At 38.7% G+C, this 12,718-nt stretch overlaps 1 protein-coding gene across 11 annotated transcripts in view; it reads left to right on the top strand.

Annotated features, from left to right (window-relative positions):
* Nucleotides 1-12,718, top strand: part of MAST4 (microtubule associated serine/threonine kinase family member 4) — a 276,947-nt gene that overhangs the window by 231,435 nt on the left and 32,794 nt on the right. For all 11 annotated transcript variants that reach the window (XM_030968186.1, XM_030968185.1, XM_030968184.1 and 8 more), the window contains 3 exons: nucleotides 3,685-3,817; nucleotides 9,377-9,444; nucleotides 11,741-11,826. In XM_030968186.1, the coding sequence (XP_030824046.1) occupies nucleotides 3,685-3,817; nucleotides 9,377-9,444; nucleotides 11,741-11,826 (287 nt within the window). The remainder of the gene's footprint in view (nucleotides 1-3,684; nucleotides 3,818-9,376; nucleotides 9,445-11,740; nucleotides 11,827-12,718) is intronic.

The following is a 12,718-nucleotide window of genomic DNA, read 5'->3' as shown; positions in this document are numbered from 1 at the left end:
GCTGCTAGACTAAAGTTATGCCTGAAATTGTCATAACTGCATTTGCGTCACACTGAATCTGAGCTAGTAAGCTAGCTAGTAAGTATTTCCAACCTGATTTTGGCTTTGTGCTGAGTCCCTTCATCTGTGGCACAGTTAATCCACACCCTGGCTCGTTCAGCCATGGGCATTTTGAGAGCTGCCTCTATTTTGTTTTGGAAACACCAAGTCTCAGTGTTCCCAGTTGCTTTTTTGTTTGTGATTTACAGTTCAGAAAGAAAGTAAAAATATGTGCTCTGAATCAGCATGAAAGAGATGAGAGATGTTTAAAAAAATTACCAAAACAAATAAAAAGAAAGACTTTAGAGAGAAGGACATCTTAGCATGTCCTGCTTCTGCTGTTGAATCCGAACTTGTTTTACTTCTCTCCCTGAGAAGTTCATTCCATGTCTTGTGTGTTGTTCCCTGCTCTGTTTACAGGGTTTATATATTTCTTCACATCATGCAGTTTCTCATATCCTTGGTTTTTTCCTTTCTGGTTTGCATTCTTGTCTGTTATCACACATCCAGAAATGCTCTTAAATACGTCTTGTAGGCAGTCAGGACTTCTTAATAATACTTTACACCTTCCATTACAGGCTTGCTAGCTTTCTTCCATCAGCCCTTGCTCCCAGCATCATCATTCTCTATTAGCTTTCTAATTGAGGTGCTGGAGTGCATCCAATGAAGGGCGGCAAGACTCATGAAGAGGTTAGGAAATATATCTAGGAACAGCTGAGGGAGCTGGATTTGTTTAGTCTCAAAAAAAGCAGGCTCATGGGGCACCTTATCACTCTTGCAGCTCCCTGAAAGGAAGGTGCCAGGTGGGAGCTGGTCTCTCATATGGTGCATGTAGAACTACAGGAAGTAATCTTAAATTGAGAGAGGTGAGATTCAGATTACATATTTGAAATTTTCTTTCCACTGTTAGAGTGGTCAGGCATTGGAATAGGTTGTGTAGGAGGTGGTGGAGTTACCTGGAGGTGTTCAAGAGGTATTTGGATCTCACACTGGGTGATGGTTCAGTGGTTTAGAAGTTACAGTGGTGGTGCTGGGTGGATGATTGGGCTGAATTATCTTAAAGGTTTCTTTGAACTATGATGATTCTGTGGTTCCAGTTAAAGTTCTCTCTTGGTGGTCTATTTGCCTATTAGTTATTCTCCCTAAGTGCTAAGTTTTAATGGGATCTAGTCCAAACCTCTGTTCACTTAGCTCTCACTTTCTGACGCTGGGATTTTATCCTAGGCTACTTGCTCTGCCTTATCCTTCAAGTAGAGTGATGTGCATCTTGCACCCCTCCTTTTGCTGGGTGTGCTGAAGTGAGTGGAAGAACAGTGGTGCAAAGTCCAGGTGTGACTGTGTCTCATAATTGAGTTTCAGAGCAGCTGTGGCAGGGAAAGCCAGCACAGCTTGCTTCTAGTGTTCTCACTTAAAACAGGATATTCAGGAGGCTTAAACTGGGTTGTGACAATCCTGCATTGTATATTTCTACGGATACAGGCAGCTTGAACAAATGTACAGTCAAGCAAGAAGATGTTAAGCTTAGATCATAAACATAATTGTAAACTTACAGAGATTTTTTTCTGTAGCATCTCTCTGGAAACTTCTGAATATTACTGTGTGGTGTTTTAGAATATCTGTCTGAAGTAGATACTAGGTGTGGAAAACTTCAGCCTCTGTAAGAAAGTTCATAAAATTGTAAGAAAAAATTCCAGCTTTGTGGTCATCAGACATTTCAGATACCATACAGTAAAGCTGGTAAAGTTTTCTGATGGTGGTCTTGTCTCAGGTGTTCATAGCATGTGAAATCCTATTTCAGTTTACTTGATAATCATGTGAATAAAGGTTTTACACTTTCATATGTGGTAAGAGCTACTGCCAATTATTTAAATATTTTTTCTCCATTTGTATATGGAAAATGAAATGCAGAGTTGGAAGTGAAGATCAGAAAATAAATTCATTGCTTCTCATTATTTGGACCTATGTATGTATATGTGTGTCTTTAGATAGTTGTACACACAAACACACACATTCATATGATTAAAATTATCTGTTTTGAAATTGCCTTGTCTTGCTAGTAAGTGGAAGAGAAACTGTTTATCTGTCACTGCGGCAGGTGAGGAGATGGTAATGTTTTTGTGACAAAAGTAAATAGAAATCTTGGCACACAACATCATGCTGTTGGCTGCTTTAGTGCCAAAGAATAACATTTAAGAGATACAGCTGGCAATGACATGTAAGATGAGGAGAGTTAGGACTGAAATAGCATGTACTGTTTAGTTATTGGTTCAGGTTTTTGTGCAGGTTTGCAGCATCCTGTGACTTTGGGCTAATAAAGTGAGGCGGCTTGGACAGTTCATGGGTTCGTGGTTAAGTCCTTTCCAGTAGGTTGTACATGATGAAGATTGTTTCAAGACACATGTAAAACTAAGATTGTTTCCATAACATTGGAAATTCTAAAGATACTTTATTTCAGACATGCTGCAGCTCCTCATTTTAGCTGCAGCAGTTTTGATGCTTGCAAAATGAAGCATGGTACCAAATTTCTGAAGCTGCCTTCTGGGTTGGGATGTTGACTTTACAAGTTGTGAGTAGCCTGAGGATTTAGGACAGGAGCCTTGTGACTCAACAGGTAGTCTAAAATTCCATGGAGTTATGTTTGGTTGCAAAACAGTCAGGAAATTAGCTATCTCAGCAGTCTGCCTGGCTTTTGCAGATATTTGTGACAGAGCTGACCTACTGGAGGAAAAAAAAATCCATTTTGTTTCATGAATGACTGATGGCTATTACTCTGTTAAGGATTGCACCTATAGGCACAAACACCTCGAAGAACGCAGTAGCTGTGAACAGATGTTTTGATATGAATTCATGCCATTAGGGAGAGAAATTGTGTTAAAAAATCCCATTCACATTGTTTTAATAATCTTCTTTGCTCCTTTCAATGTATTTCTCTCTTTATACTCTATAAAAGGTAGTAAATAAATGCATTTCCAAGGGACTTGGGCATAGGGTTTTGAGTTTCTATTCCTTTTGTTCATTTTTGTTCTTTGTTGAGGCTTGCCTTTTTGGTATAAGTAATAGTTGTAATATAGTTAGTTCCCACAGGAGAATGTTTAATTTCTGAATTTGAAACCATTGGATCAATGAAGCACAGATTTTAAAAATCAGATTTCAATTTTATCTTCATTCTAAAGTTAGTGATTTTTTAAATTGTATTTTCCATAAAACACAGTGCATATATATTGATTAGAAATACTTGAAATTAATACTGCAGAAGTAAAAAGTGTAGTGCAATATATTTACATGGTTGTAGTGGATTTTTATAAGCAAACACATGCAGAGAGATAGTCTTCTCTCTGAATTCTTATTTTTGCTGCTTATAGGTCATTTCACTCAGTATTACAAGAAGTTTTGATGGCAAACAATATAATACTTATATAAATTATTGCTCTAAAATAGTGAAATGCAGTTCCATTGCTTACATTGTGTTGCGCTGTATAAGAATCAGAATAGATTAATAGACTACTATTAGTAGAATAAAGAGGTACTGTTTTTAGTAGGAACGTGCCATGTATGTGGAGTTAGAAGAAGCAAAGGAACTTTTTATGTTAGACCCTAAGGAACCAGTTTCAACAGAGAAAATTATGACAATTATTTTTCCTCTAGGAATTTGATCCGGAAGAGTTTTACTATCTTTTGGAAGCAGCTGAAGGCCATGCTAAAGAGGGGCAAGGCATTAAAACAGACATCCCTCGATACATTATTAGCCAGCTGGGCTTAAATAAAGATCCTCTGGAAGGTAAGTGAATCTCCTGGTACAGCTGTAGTTTCTAGGTTTTTCCTTCTCAACGTGTTCTATCATTCTGATAATCTGTGTGTACCTGAAAAGGGGTCAAGTTAAAGATGGTAGCAGAGCAAGTGTTTTCTGACATCAACTATACTCTCCCAAGCTCAAACAAACACATTTAAAAGGCCATCTCTTCTGGACAGGATTTTTTTTTTTTTTTGCAAATATCATTCACAAATACACTGTATCAATGATAGCTCTAATCTTCTTCCAGCCTGACAATGCAACTTCCTCATTGCAATGCAACTTCCTCATAGCTGGAATTTACTGGGATAATTTGATGGTGACTGTCATCTAAGCACAGTTATAAAGGACCCGTGGTTGAGCTGTCGTTTGCCTTTCAGTGCTCCCAGGTTCCTTCATCTTGGAGTCTCTGAGAAGACTATCCCATTAATTTTCTGTGTGATTTGAGTGCATGTTGGGGGCTTTTGTTGGGAGAACTTAGGTTCCAGTGGAGGGATTGTCACTGCAGAATTTTTCTTTACTGTGAAAGTGGTGAGACACTGGAACGTGCCCAAGAAGTGGTGGTGCCCCATCCTTGGAAGTGTTTAAGACTGGAGGGAATGGGGCTCTGAGCAGTGTGGTCTAGTGGAAGGTGACATGGTAACACACCTAGCTGGTTACGGGACCCCAGTTAGTGTCATCTTCTTGGATTTCAGTAAAGCTTTCAGTACTGTCTCACAGTGTCCTGCTGGACAAAATGTTCAGCACACAGATGGGTAAATACATCACATGATGGGAGAGCAGCTGGTTCATGGGTCAGGCTCAAAAGGTTACAGTGAATGGGGTGACACACGGGGCTCCACCTTAGGCTCTGTGCTCTTCAGCATCTTCAGAAATGCTTGGGTGCAGGACTGGGAGGGATACAAAGCCAGTTTGCAGATGATAAAAGACTGAGAGGAGCTGCTGACTCTCTCGAGGGCAGGGAGGCTCTGCAGAGAGACCTTGAAAATTAGAGGGCTGGTAAATCATCAGCCATATGAAATTCAACAGGAGAAATCCCAGATTCTGCACCTGGGATGGAGCAACCCTGGATGTACAGACAGACTGGGGAATGAGAGGCTGGAGAGCAGTGCCATGGAAAGGAGCCCTGGGCAAGGTGATGGCAAGCTGAACATGAGCCAGCAGTGCCCTGGCAGCCAGGAGGGCCAAGTGTGTCCTGTGGGGCATCAGGGACAGCATCACCAGCCAGGCAAGGGAGGGGATTGTCCTGCTCTGCTCTGCACTGGGACAGCCTCACCTCGAGTGCTGGGGGCACTTCTGGGTGCTCCAGTGTAAGAAGGACAGTACTGGAGAGTGTCCAGTGAGGGCATGGAGGGGTGAAGGGCCTGAGGGGAATCAGGATGAGGAATGGCTGAGGTCACTTGGTCTGTTCAGCCTGGAGGAGACTGAGGGGAGACACCATTGCAGTCACAGGTTCTTCACGAGGGAAAGCAGAAGGGCAGACACTGATCTGGTGACCAGTGACAGGACCAGTCTCTGGTGACCAGTGACAGGATCTATCTGAAGGAAATGGCCTGAAGTTGTGTCGGGGTGGGGGGGTTAGGTTGGATATCAAGAAAAGGTTTTTCACCCAGAGGGTGGCTGGACACTGGAAGAGGCTCCCCAGGGAAGTGGTCACAGCACCAGCTTAACAGGGTTCAAGAAGCATTGAACAATGCTCTCAGGACATGATGTGAGTCTTGGGGGTTGTCCTGGGTAGGGCCAGGAGCTGGACTCATCATCCTCTTGGGTCCCTTCCAGCTCAATTGATACTGTGATTCTGGGTCCCAGGCCTTGGTGGAAGGCTTAGAGTAAGATGATCTTCAGGGTCTTTTCTAACCCAAGGCATTCTATGGTTCTTTGAAGGACAGCGTTGAAAAAACTAGAATTACTTCTCTCTCCTAGCCAGATCGTCTTCTTTGCCTTCCTGAGTCCAGGTTCTAACAGTGGTGACAAATAGAAATCGATTCATTGTATTCAGTGCTAGTTCTGCAACTTGGAAGAAATTAGCAGAAATGCCATAATGGAAAAATGATCCTAGCTGGTGCCAGTTAGCTTGTCTGCTGTGTTATCAAGCAGGACTTGGAAAGGGCTTGATAGCACAAAATCATAGCAAAAAACTATGATAAACCTTTTTTTGTGCTAGCTTTCATGATGTAAGAACATGTTATTAAATTAGAGTAGTATATTGTGTTTTAAAACTGTGCTGCTGAACTAAAGCAAAGGTCAGCACTGCTAGTTGTATCAGGAGTTTGGTTAGTTCTAATTCAGTTAGATTGAATATTGTTACCTATGACATTAATGTTATATTAACAGATCTAAAGAAAGTCAAGCCTATTAGTCCACTTCCTATCTTCACAGAACTTCCTCATCCAAATTTAGAATAATTTTTTTGTCTGAGATACAGATTAACATCTTTGATGCTTTTTGTTTATATTTGGGCTGCAGCAAAGGAAGCCAGACAAATTGGGAAAAAATACATAAATACTTTTTTCCTTTTGGTTTTGGAAAAAATCAAGAAGTATTGAAATTCCCTGTGAGATAAAGCATTGTCTTCTGGATTTGGTGAGCTGTTGGTCTGTCCTAAACTGACAATTCATCAATTCTTCATTGATAAGTATGCAAGATTTAGTTTGGAGTGTGGGTTGAGAGTTTTGTATTATTGACTCTGGTTCTGCCGGTTGAACCTTATCTTTCTCATTGACTCTTCCTGGCCACTTGGATAAAAGTGTTCCTAAGCAGTAGTCAAGAATCTGTGACTACCCATGTTTAATAACAACTTTGAATTGTTTTTTGGACAGTTAATTTTAAGAGAAGTCTAGAAACAAATGCCTATATATAAATAAGGAATGCTTTCTTTAACTAAGTATTTGTTTAATGGGAGCATACTTCATCTAGGACACATCTTACTATATTTCATAAACTGAATATTAATGAATATAAAAACTTCGAAGCATTCAAATGATAATTGAAATGTTGGGTTTTTTCTGAAGGGAACAATGTTCTGTGTGGTTTGCCAGTAAATACTGAGGAGTGTATGACCTATGGATTACTGATTTTTGGTTCAATTGGAGATTTGAGCAATTGAATTATTTAGTGTTTTTTTTTTAAGATTAATGTATATGAGTATTTGTAATAGGTAATTTAGGCCATCTGATTTGTGTTAATGCTTTCCTCCCACACACCAAAAAAAGTAATATTTATAAGCAGTATAAATCACTGTGCAACGACTTCTTAGATGTTCTAGTTTTGATGTTAATGGATGTCTCTATATATAGGGATGCTACTTAAGCAACAATGAAGAGAGGGGCACTATGGGTTTGTGCCCTGGAATTAATGGTTTACAAAGAGAATTAATGGGAGCACTGCATTCATTACTATAAAAATATTATGGGAAGATCATCCTCAAGAACTTTAAAGCCCTTTTATGTAAAAATAGAAAATTTTTAAAAATTTTTTAAAAAGCAGAACCAAGTTTTTCAAAACAAAAAAAGTGCACCTCAGTTGCACTACTTACTTACCCTGTAACACAGAATTATATTTTCAGCCAAGATGTTAATTTGTGTCTTCAGTGTTCATGCAAAGGATTTTCTTTCATCTGCAGGAAAAAGCAACCTACTTTAGATCTTTCTCTACTTGCCTCCTTTGTTTGCTGTCATACCTGTAGTGTCCTTTCTTTGAGTGAAATGATGCTTGTATTATTTGGTGATAATGCTAGATAAATTTATACTATACTGAAAGCAATACCACAACAGATTGATCACTTAGCAGAGAGAGGTGGCTGCATTTCTGAAGAGTTCCCTGGGGAGAAATTTTTCCCCATGTTTTTTAAATTACCATCTTTACCTTTACCTGAATCATGAGTCTTCAGAAAAGGTTTAAATCAATGGAAGAAAAAGGACAGATGTTTAATGGTATTTAGATGGGTTTGGAAAATCTCTTCAGGCACTGCAAAATGGTTCCATAGATCCCTGTTTTGAAAGCTGACTTTTGGTTCCATCCCATTAGTACCTACTGCTTGCAAATAATATGGATTTCTCAGATAATGGTTATTTTGCAGAAGTTTTGTTTCAAGAAGGATTGTTTTAATTTGCTATTTAGGAAAGTCATTTCAGTTGAGAAGGCTGTCAAAGTATATTACTCCAGCTAGCTTGGTTCTCGCCCATACAATAAAGGTTTCATCAGCTCTTCTATTCTAAAACCCCTGTGTTCACCAAACCGTGACTTTTGACTGGAAAATCCACTTCAGGTTCAGCCTATATAATTCTTTTTCTTCAAGATTTTGTTTGTTCTAGCAGGCATGTTTTTCACTGTTTATGGACTTAATTTTTGGAATATTTTTTAGCTTCTTTAACACTTCAAAGATCTGTTTGGATTTTGAAGTGACACTCTAATTTTTTCTGTTTCTTACAGTTAGCACGTTTTGGTTTGTATAGTGGTTACAAATGACAGTTACTCCTTAAAAATTTAGCTGTTCCAACAGGAAATTATCTGTGTGCTTAATTTGCTTTAAAATTGCAGAAAGTGTTGCAGAGCATTTCACTTGTAATAATAATAATTTTTTTTTATAGAAAAATCCAGTTTAGGTATCCTGTGTTAATATTCAGTTATATTTTGTAGTCATAAATTCAGTTAACAGTCTTGAGATAAAAACTAATCTTGCAAATTTTAGGTGGTCTTATTTCTGATTCACAGGACATAATTGTGATAGAATTTGCATCTTTGGCTATGTAGGATATATAATTAAATATGTGTATGGTTGCTGAAGCCTTTTAGTGTTTGGCTTTTTTTACCCACATAAATTCTTGGTTACTACCCACCCTGAAGAACACACTGGGCTTAGGAGCTCTGCAGCATAGGTTGACAGGGGCAGGGACAATCTGATAAGGTTGTAGACTTCTAAAATCTTACTTTCCCAGAGAATTAATCTGTATTAGTCACTCTGTAAATGATAAGCTTCCATGAAAAGGACTTTTAGTTTATTCTGGTAAGCTTAGCAGCATTTCTTTGTAGAAGAAGCAAACTGTTTAGAGTCCGTCTTAGGTCTAAACTAGAAGCTTTTGATGTAACTGTGAAGGAGCCCAAGAAGGATGGCACCTACTGTTATCCCCTCAGAGGCTGAGATCCTAGGAGTCTTAGCAGATTAGTGCTGTCTTTCCCTTAGAGCTCACTTTGCACACAGCTCTTGAAATTCCCAGGTCTCAGCAGTGAAAACGGTACTGGTCTTTATTGCTTCATGGCTAATCTTCCTTGCTTCAGTGGAAGATTATTACATAGGCACTGAATAGCAGGTCTTCATTTCCTGAGTGGATTTTTTTAATATATGCTTGGAGATGCCCTGAAAGTTACTTTTCAAGTGCTACAGGGTTTGTTTGTTTGTTTTGTTGTTGTTGCTTTTTGGTTTTGGCTTTGTTCTTTTTTTTTTTCTATTAAGTAGTCTAGAAGGATCTCACTTCTCGTGTTTTCTGTGCGCCATTTAGTTTTGTATTTTCCATAGTTTAAAATGAAGTTTTTAATTTTTCTTTCCAGAAATAGCTCAGCTAGCTAATTGTGACAGTGGGACAGCAGACACTCTGGAAACGGAAGAATCAATAAATGTAAGCTTCCCTCTTATGTTGCTGCTTTTGCTGAATGTGAACAAGGAAAATCTGGTGTGTTCCCCCAACCCTGCCTGTTCTGGTTTTTCCTGGTATGTGCGAAAGGATTGAATAAACATTGGTTAATACACTTACTCTGTGAAGCTCTTCAGGCAGAAGGCTTTCAAAAGGTATAACCGAGCTTTCTACCTGTTTTCCAAGACAACTCAATGCCTTCATCTTCCACAAAGTTAGTGTTTACCATATGGCAATAACTTTACCAGAAAATACACTGCTGCTTTCTTTTTTTCTATTAAATCAACGTGTTCCTTTTTTTTTTAGAAGTATTACTGTTTAATAAAACAGTGTATTTTAAAGAGGTTTTTAAACAGTCATTCACAGAGGCAGCTAGTGATCAGATTGAGAGATTCTGAACAGATCCAGTGAAGAGACGAAGAAGGAATGAATATGCTAGCAAATAGCCTGCATTCAGAAAGTTAGTTTACAGTGGGAAAGGTTGTACATCATTCTTCTGAATCTGTGTTTGAAAACACTTGCCTACCACAATGTGTATCTTACAGTAATATTTTGTTAGATGTTTGCTCGGGACGACAAAAGAAAAGCAAGTTGGACACATTGATTTTGAGCTTAAATGCGACTATTTTAAATTCTTATGTTTAAAAGTTGGTTCTTATACCTTGGATTTCAGTCAACAGAGTAGATGAAGTTCCTACAACTTAGTCTTGATTTTCAGTGCAAGTGGATAGTGAAAACAAGAACAGTTTTAGGGGATGTCTAGGTAATTCAGTGGTACATTAACATGTATTTACAAATGTTAGCAGGCATGGATTATCTGTTAGACCTGTTCTAATACATAACAAAAAACATCATTCTCTGGTACATGTCATGTAATATTGGGATATTTTTTAATATTTGGCAAAGTGCCACTTGTGAAGGATTCTGTAATTGACAAGGTATTTTTGCTGCTTTAATTCATCTGCATTTGAAATACTTTATTAGACCTGAGCAGCATTTACTGACAAATTGGAGAAAGGACAAAATAACTAGAAAGCTTAAGGGAAGTGCCAGAGTACTTAACTGAATCTAAGGCGCAAAGTGGCTTAGCTTTAGCTAAGCAGTTGAAATTGTGAAGTTATTTGAATTGTGCAAATCTGAAGAAATTCAGAAAGGATAATGTGGTATAACAAAGGAATGTAGATAGGGGAGATGATGAAATCAGTAAAGAAAACTATAGAGGGTATATTTGGAAACATCTCAAAATGTGGCTGTGCAGTAAACACACATGAGGAGTGACAGAAACTGTAACTTTCAAGAACAGGACTGCTCACAATCATCATAAATAGCAATTAGGAAGAATCCTGTACTGACAGACAAGTGGGCTGAGTAATTACTAAGTCCTCTCTGTCACTTCCTGTGTAGTTCATTATATTAACATTTCACTAGTCTTGCACTGAATTTTTTTTAGCAAGCATTTAATTGAAAATGTTTAAGCCAGCTCTACTTTCAACTTCCAACTGTTACTAAACTGCCTGGGGAAGGATCATGGAATTTCTTAGAGATTCAAAAGACACTTGAAAAAGATCTTGTGGGTCTGGAAGTCTGCTTTTGGAGTCCAGTGCCTTCATCTTTTCCCCCTGAACCCCAATTCTAATTCACACATCTTTTGATTTTTCAATTAAAAATTCAAACTAGAAAGAAGGTTTTGCCATACTGAGGGCAACTTGGTGTTGAAGAAGTTCTGACAAAGAAGTAGATTAAAGTGACCTCTTTAGGGGTAGAGCTAATGTGTTTTTATTTTCCATCTTTTTCTCTTTCATTTTGTCTCTTTTCACCATCCTCTCTGTTATATCACACTCTATCCTAACATTAGTTTGAAGTGTGTGCAGTTTATTTGAGTGAACAAGGGCTCATCAACAGTTTCCTGCTACCAGCTGTAATACAAAAGTCAGATTTACTAGAATGGGAAGGCAGTGTCCAACGAGTGCCATGTGGAATTCACAGAAGTCCATGACTCAAGAATTGCCAGTAACTACTTTACCAGAAGCCTTGGTGACTGTAACCTGTGCATGGAGAGAAGTGGACAGTTTGCTGCAGTGCAGCAGATACCTGTTTGATGAAAAAGTAGCTCTGTTTCAGGAGCCTCTTGGTCCCTCTCTGTGTTGGCTATGTGGCTGGCTGTCCAGAACTTTTACCTGGCTCATCAGTGTGACAGCCTGGTGATGGTTGGGTTTTTTCTCCCCAGTTTTGAAAAAATGTGTTTTATTAACTTTGTTCATTCTCATCTCTTACTTTGAAGAGCTCTAATACCTCGCTGAAGCTGCAGAGGAAACCTCGGGAAAGTGATTTTGAAACAATTAAACTGATTAGTAATGGAGCTTATGGGTGAGTAATCTCTGACTGTGGCAGCTCTTTTGCATTTTAGTTTTGCTTATTTTCCCATTATTTCTTATTTCAGGGGTCTTTGTGTGAGAGATGAGTTTGCGCTCTGCTTTTTCATTTTGCATTCTTGTTTTGTTATTAGTATTTTAAGTTGACAAGATTTTGGGAAGTTTGCTAGGCAGTGATGAATTACTCTGTGCTGCACTAAATTAAAGTACTGAATAGTACATCAGAAAGATTTTTCAGAATCAGCTAGCACGCCAAAGATGAAATGTGAATAAATCAAAGGGCAGATTTAAGCTCACCTTTATAATACTGTGTTTATGCAGATGTGAGAGAGAATTACATGTAATCTGTAGGGAGACGGATAAAAATGAGTGCTTAGTTGACCTAGAAGTATCATTGCAATAGAAACGAATTTCCTGAAGTAGGGCAACAGTGTTTTGTTACTTTGTGGATGCTATTCTAGTTCTCAAATTTTAACCAATTAGCTTTAAAGGAATTGCTATTTCTTGGTTTGTTTCTGGATACTTGGAGAGTGCACAGCTTACTGCCTAGTGATACATAAGTCATCTGAAGATACCCTAGAAGACCAAGAGAAAATTCTGTATCTCTAAATGAATACAGAATATTTTCTGGAAGTACTGTGCAGTGGTGGAGTCTGTCTTCAGTCCCCTTTCTGATCCTGTACTATTGGTTAGATCCTTGTTTGGCTTCTCCTCTGCACTGAAACATGTTAAGACAGGAGCTGCTCTGTGTAACCTGCAGGAACGAGAGGGTTGGAAACTGTCTCAAAAAAGAGAGGTTTCCATCTTGAGGTGAGGAGCCCACTGCCAAATCAGCCAATGTCACAGCTTGGCAGAGAGGGTGGTGCTGCTTTCCAGCACAGACCCCA

Source organism: Camarhynchus parvulus, chromosome Z, assembly GCF_901933205.1.
Source record: "Camarhynchus parvulus chromosome Z, STF_HiC, whole genome shotgun sequence".
NCBI classification, from domain to species: domain Eukaryota; kingdom Metazoa; phylum Chordata; class Aves; order Passeriformes; family Thraupidae; genus Camarhynchus; species Camarhynchus parvulus.
Note: the sequence above shows the minus strand (reverse complement) of the source record. Positions and strands in the feature narration are given on the sequence as shown.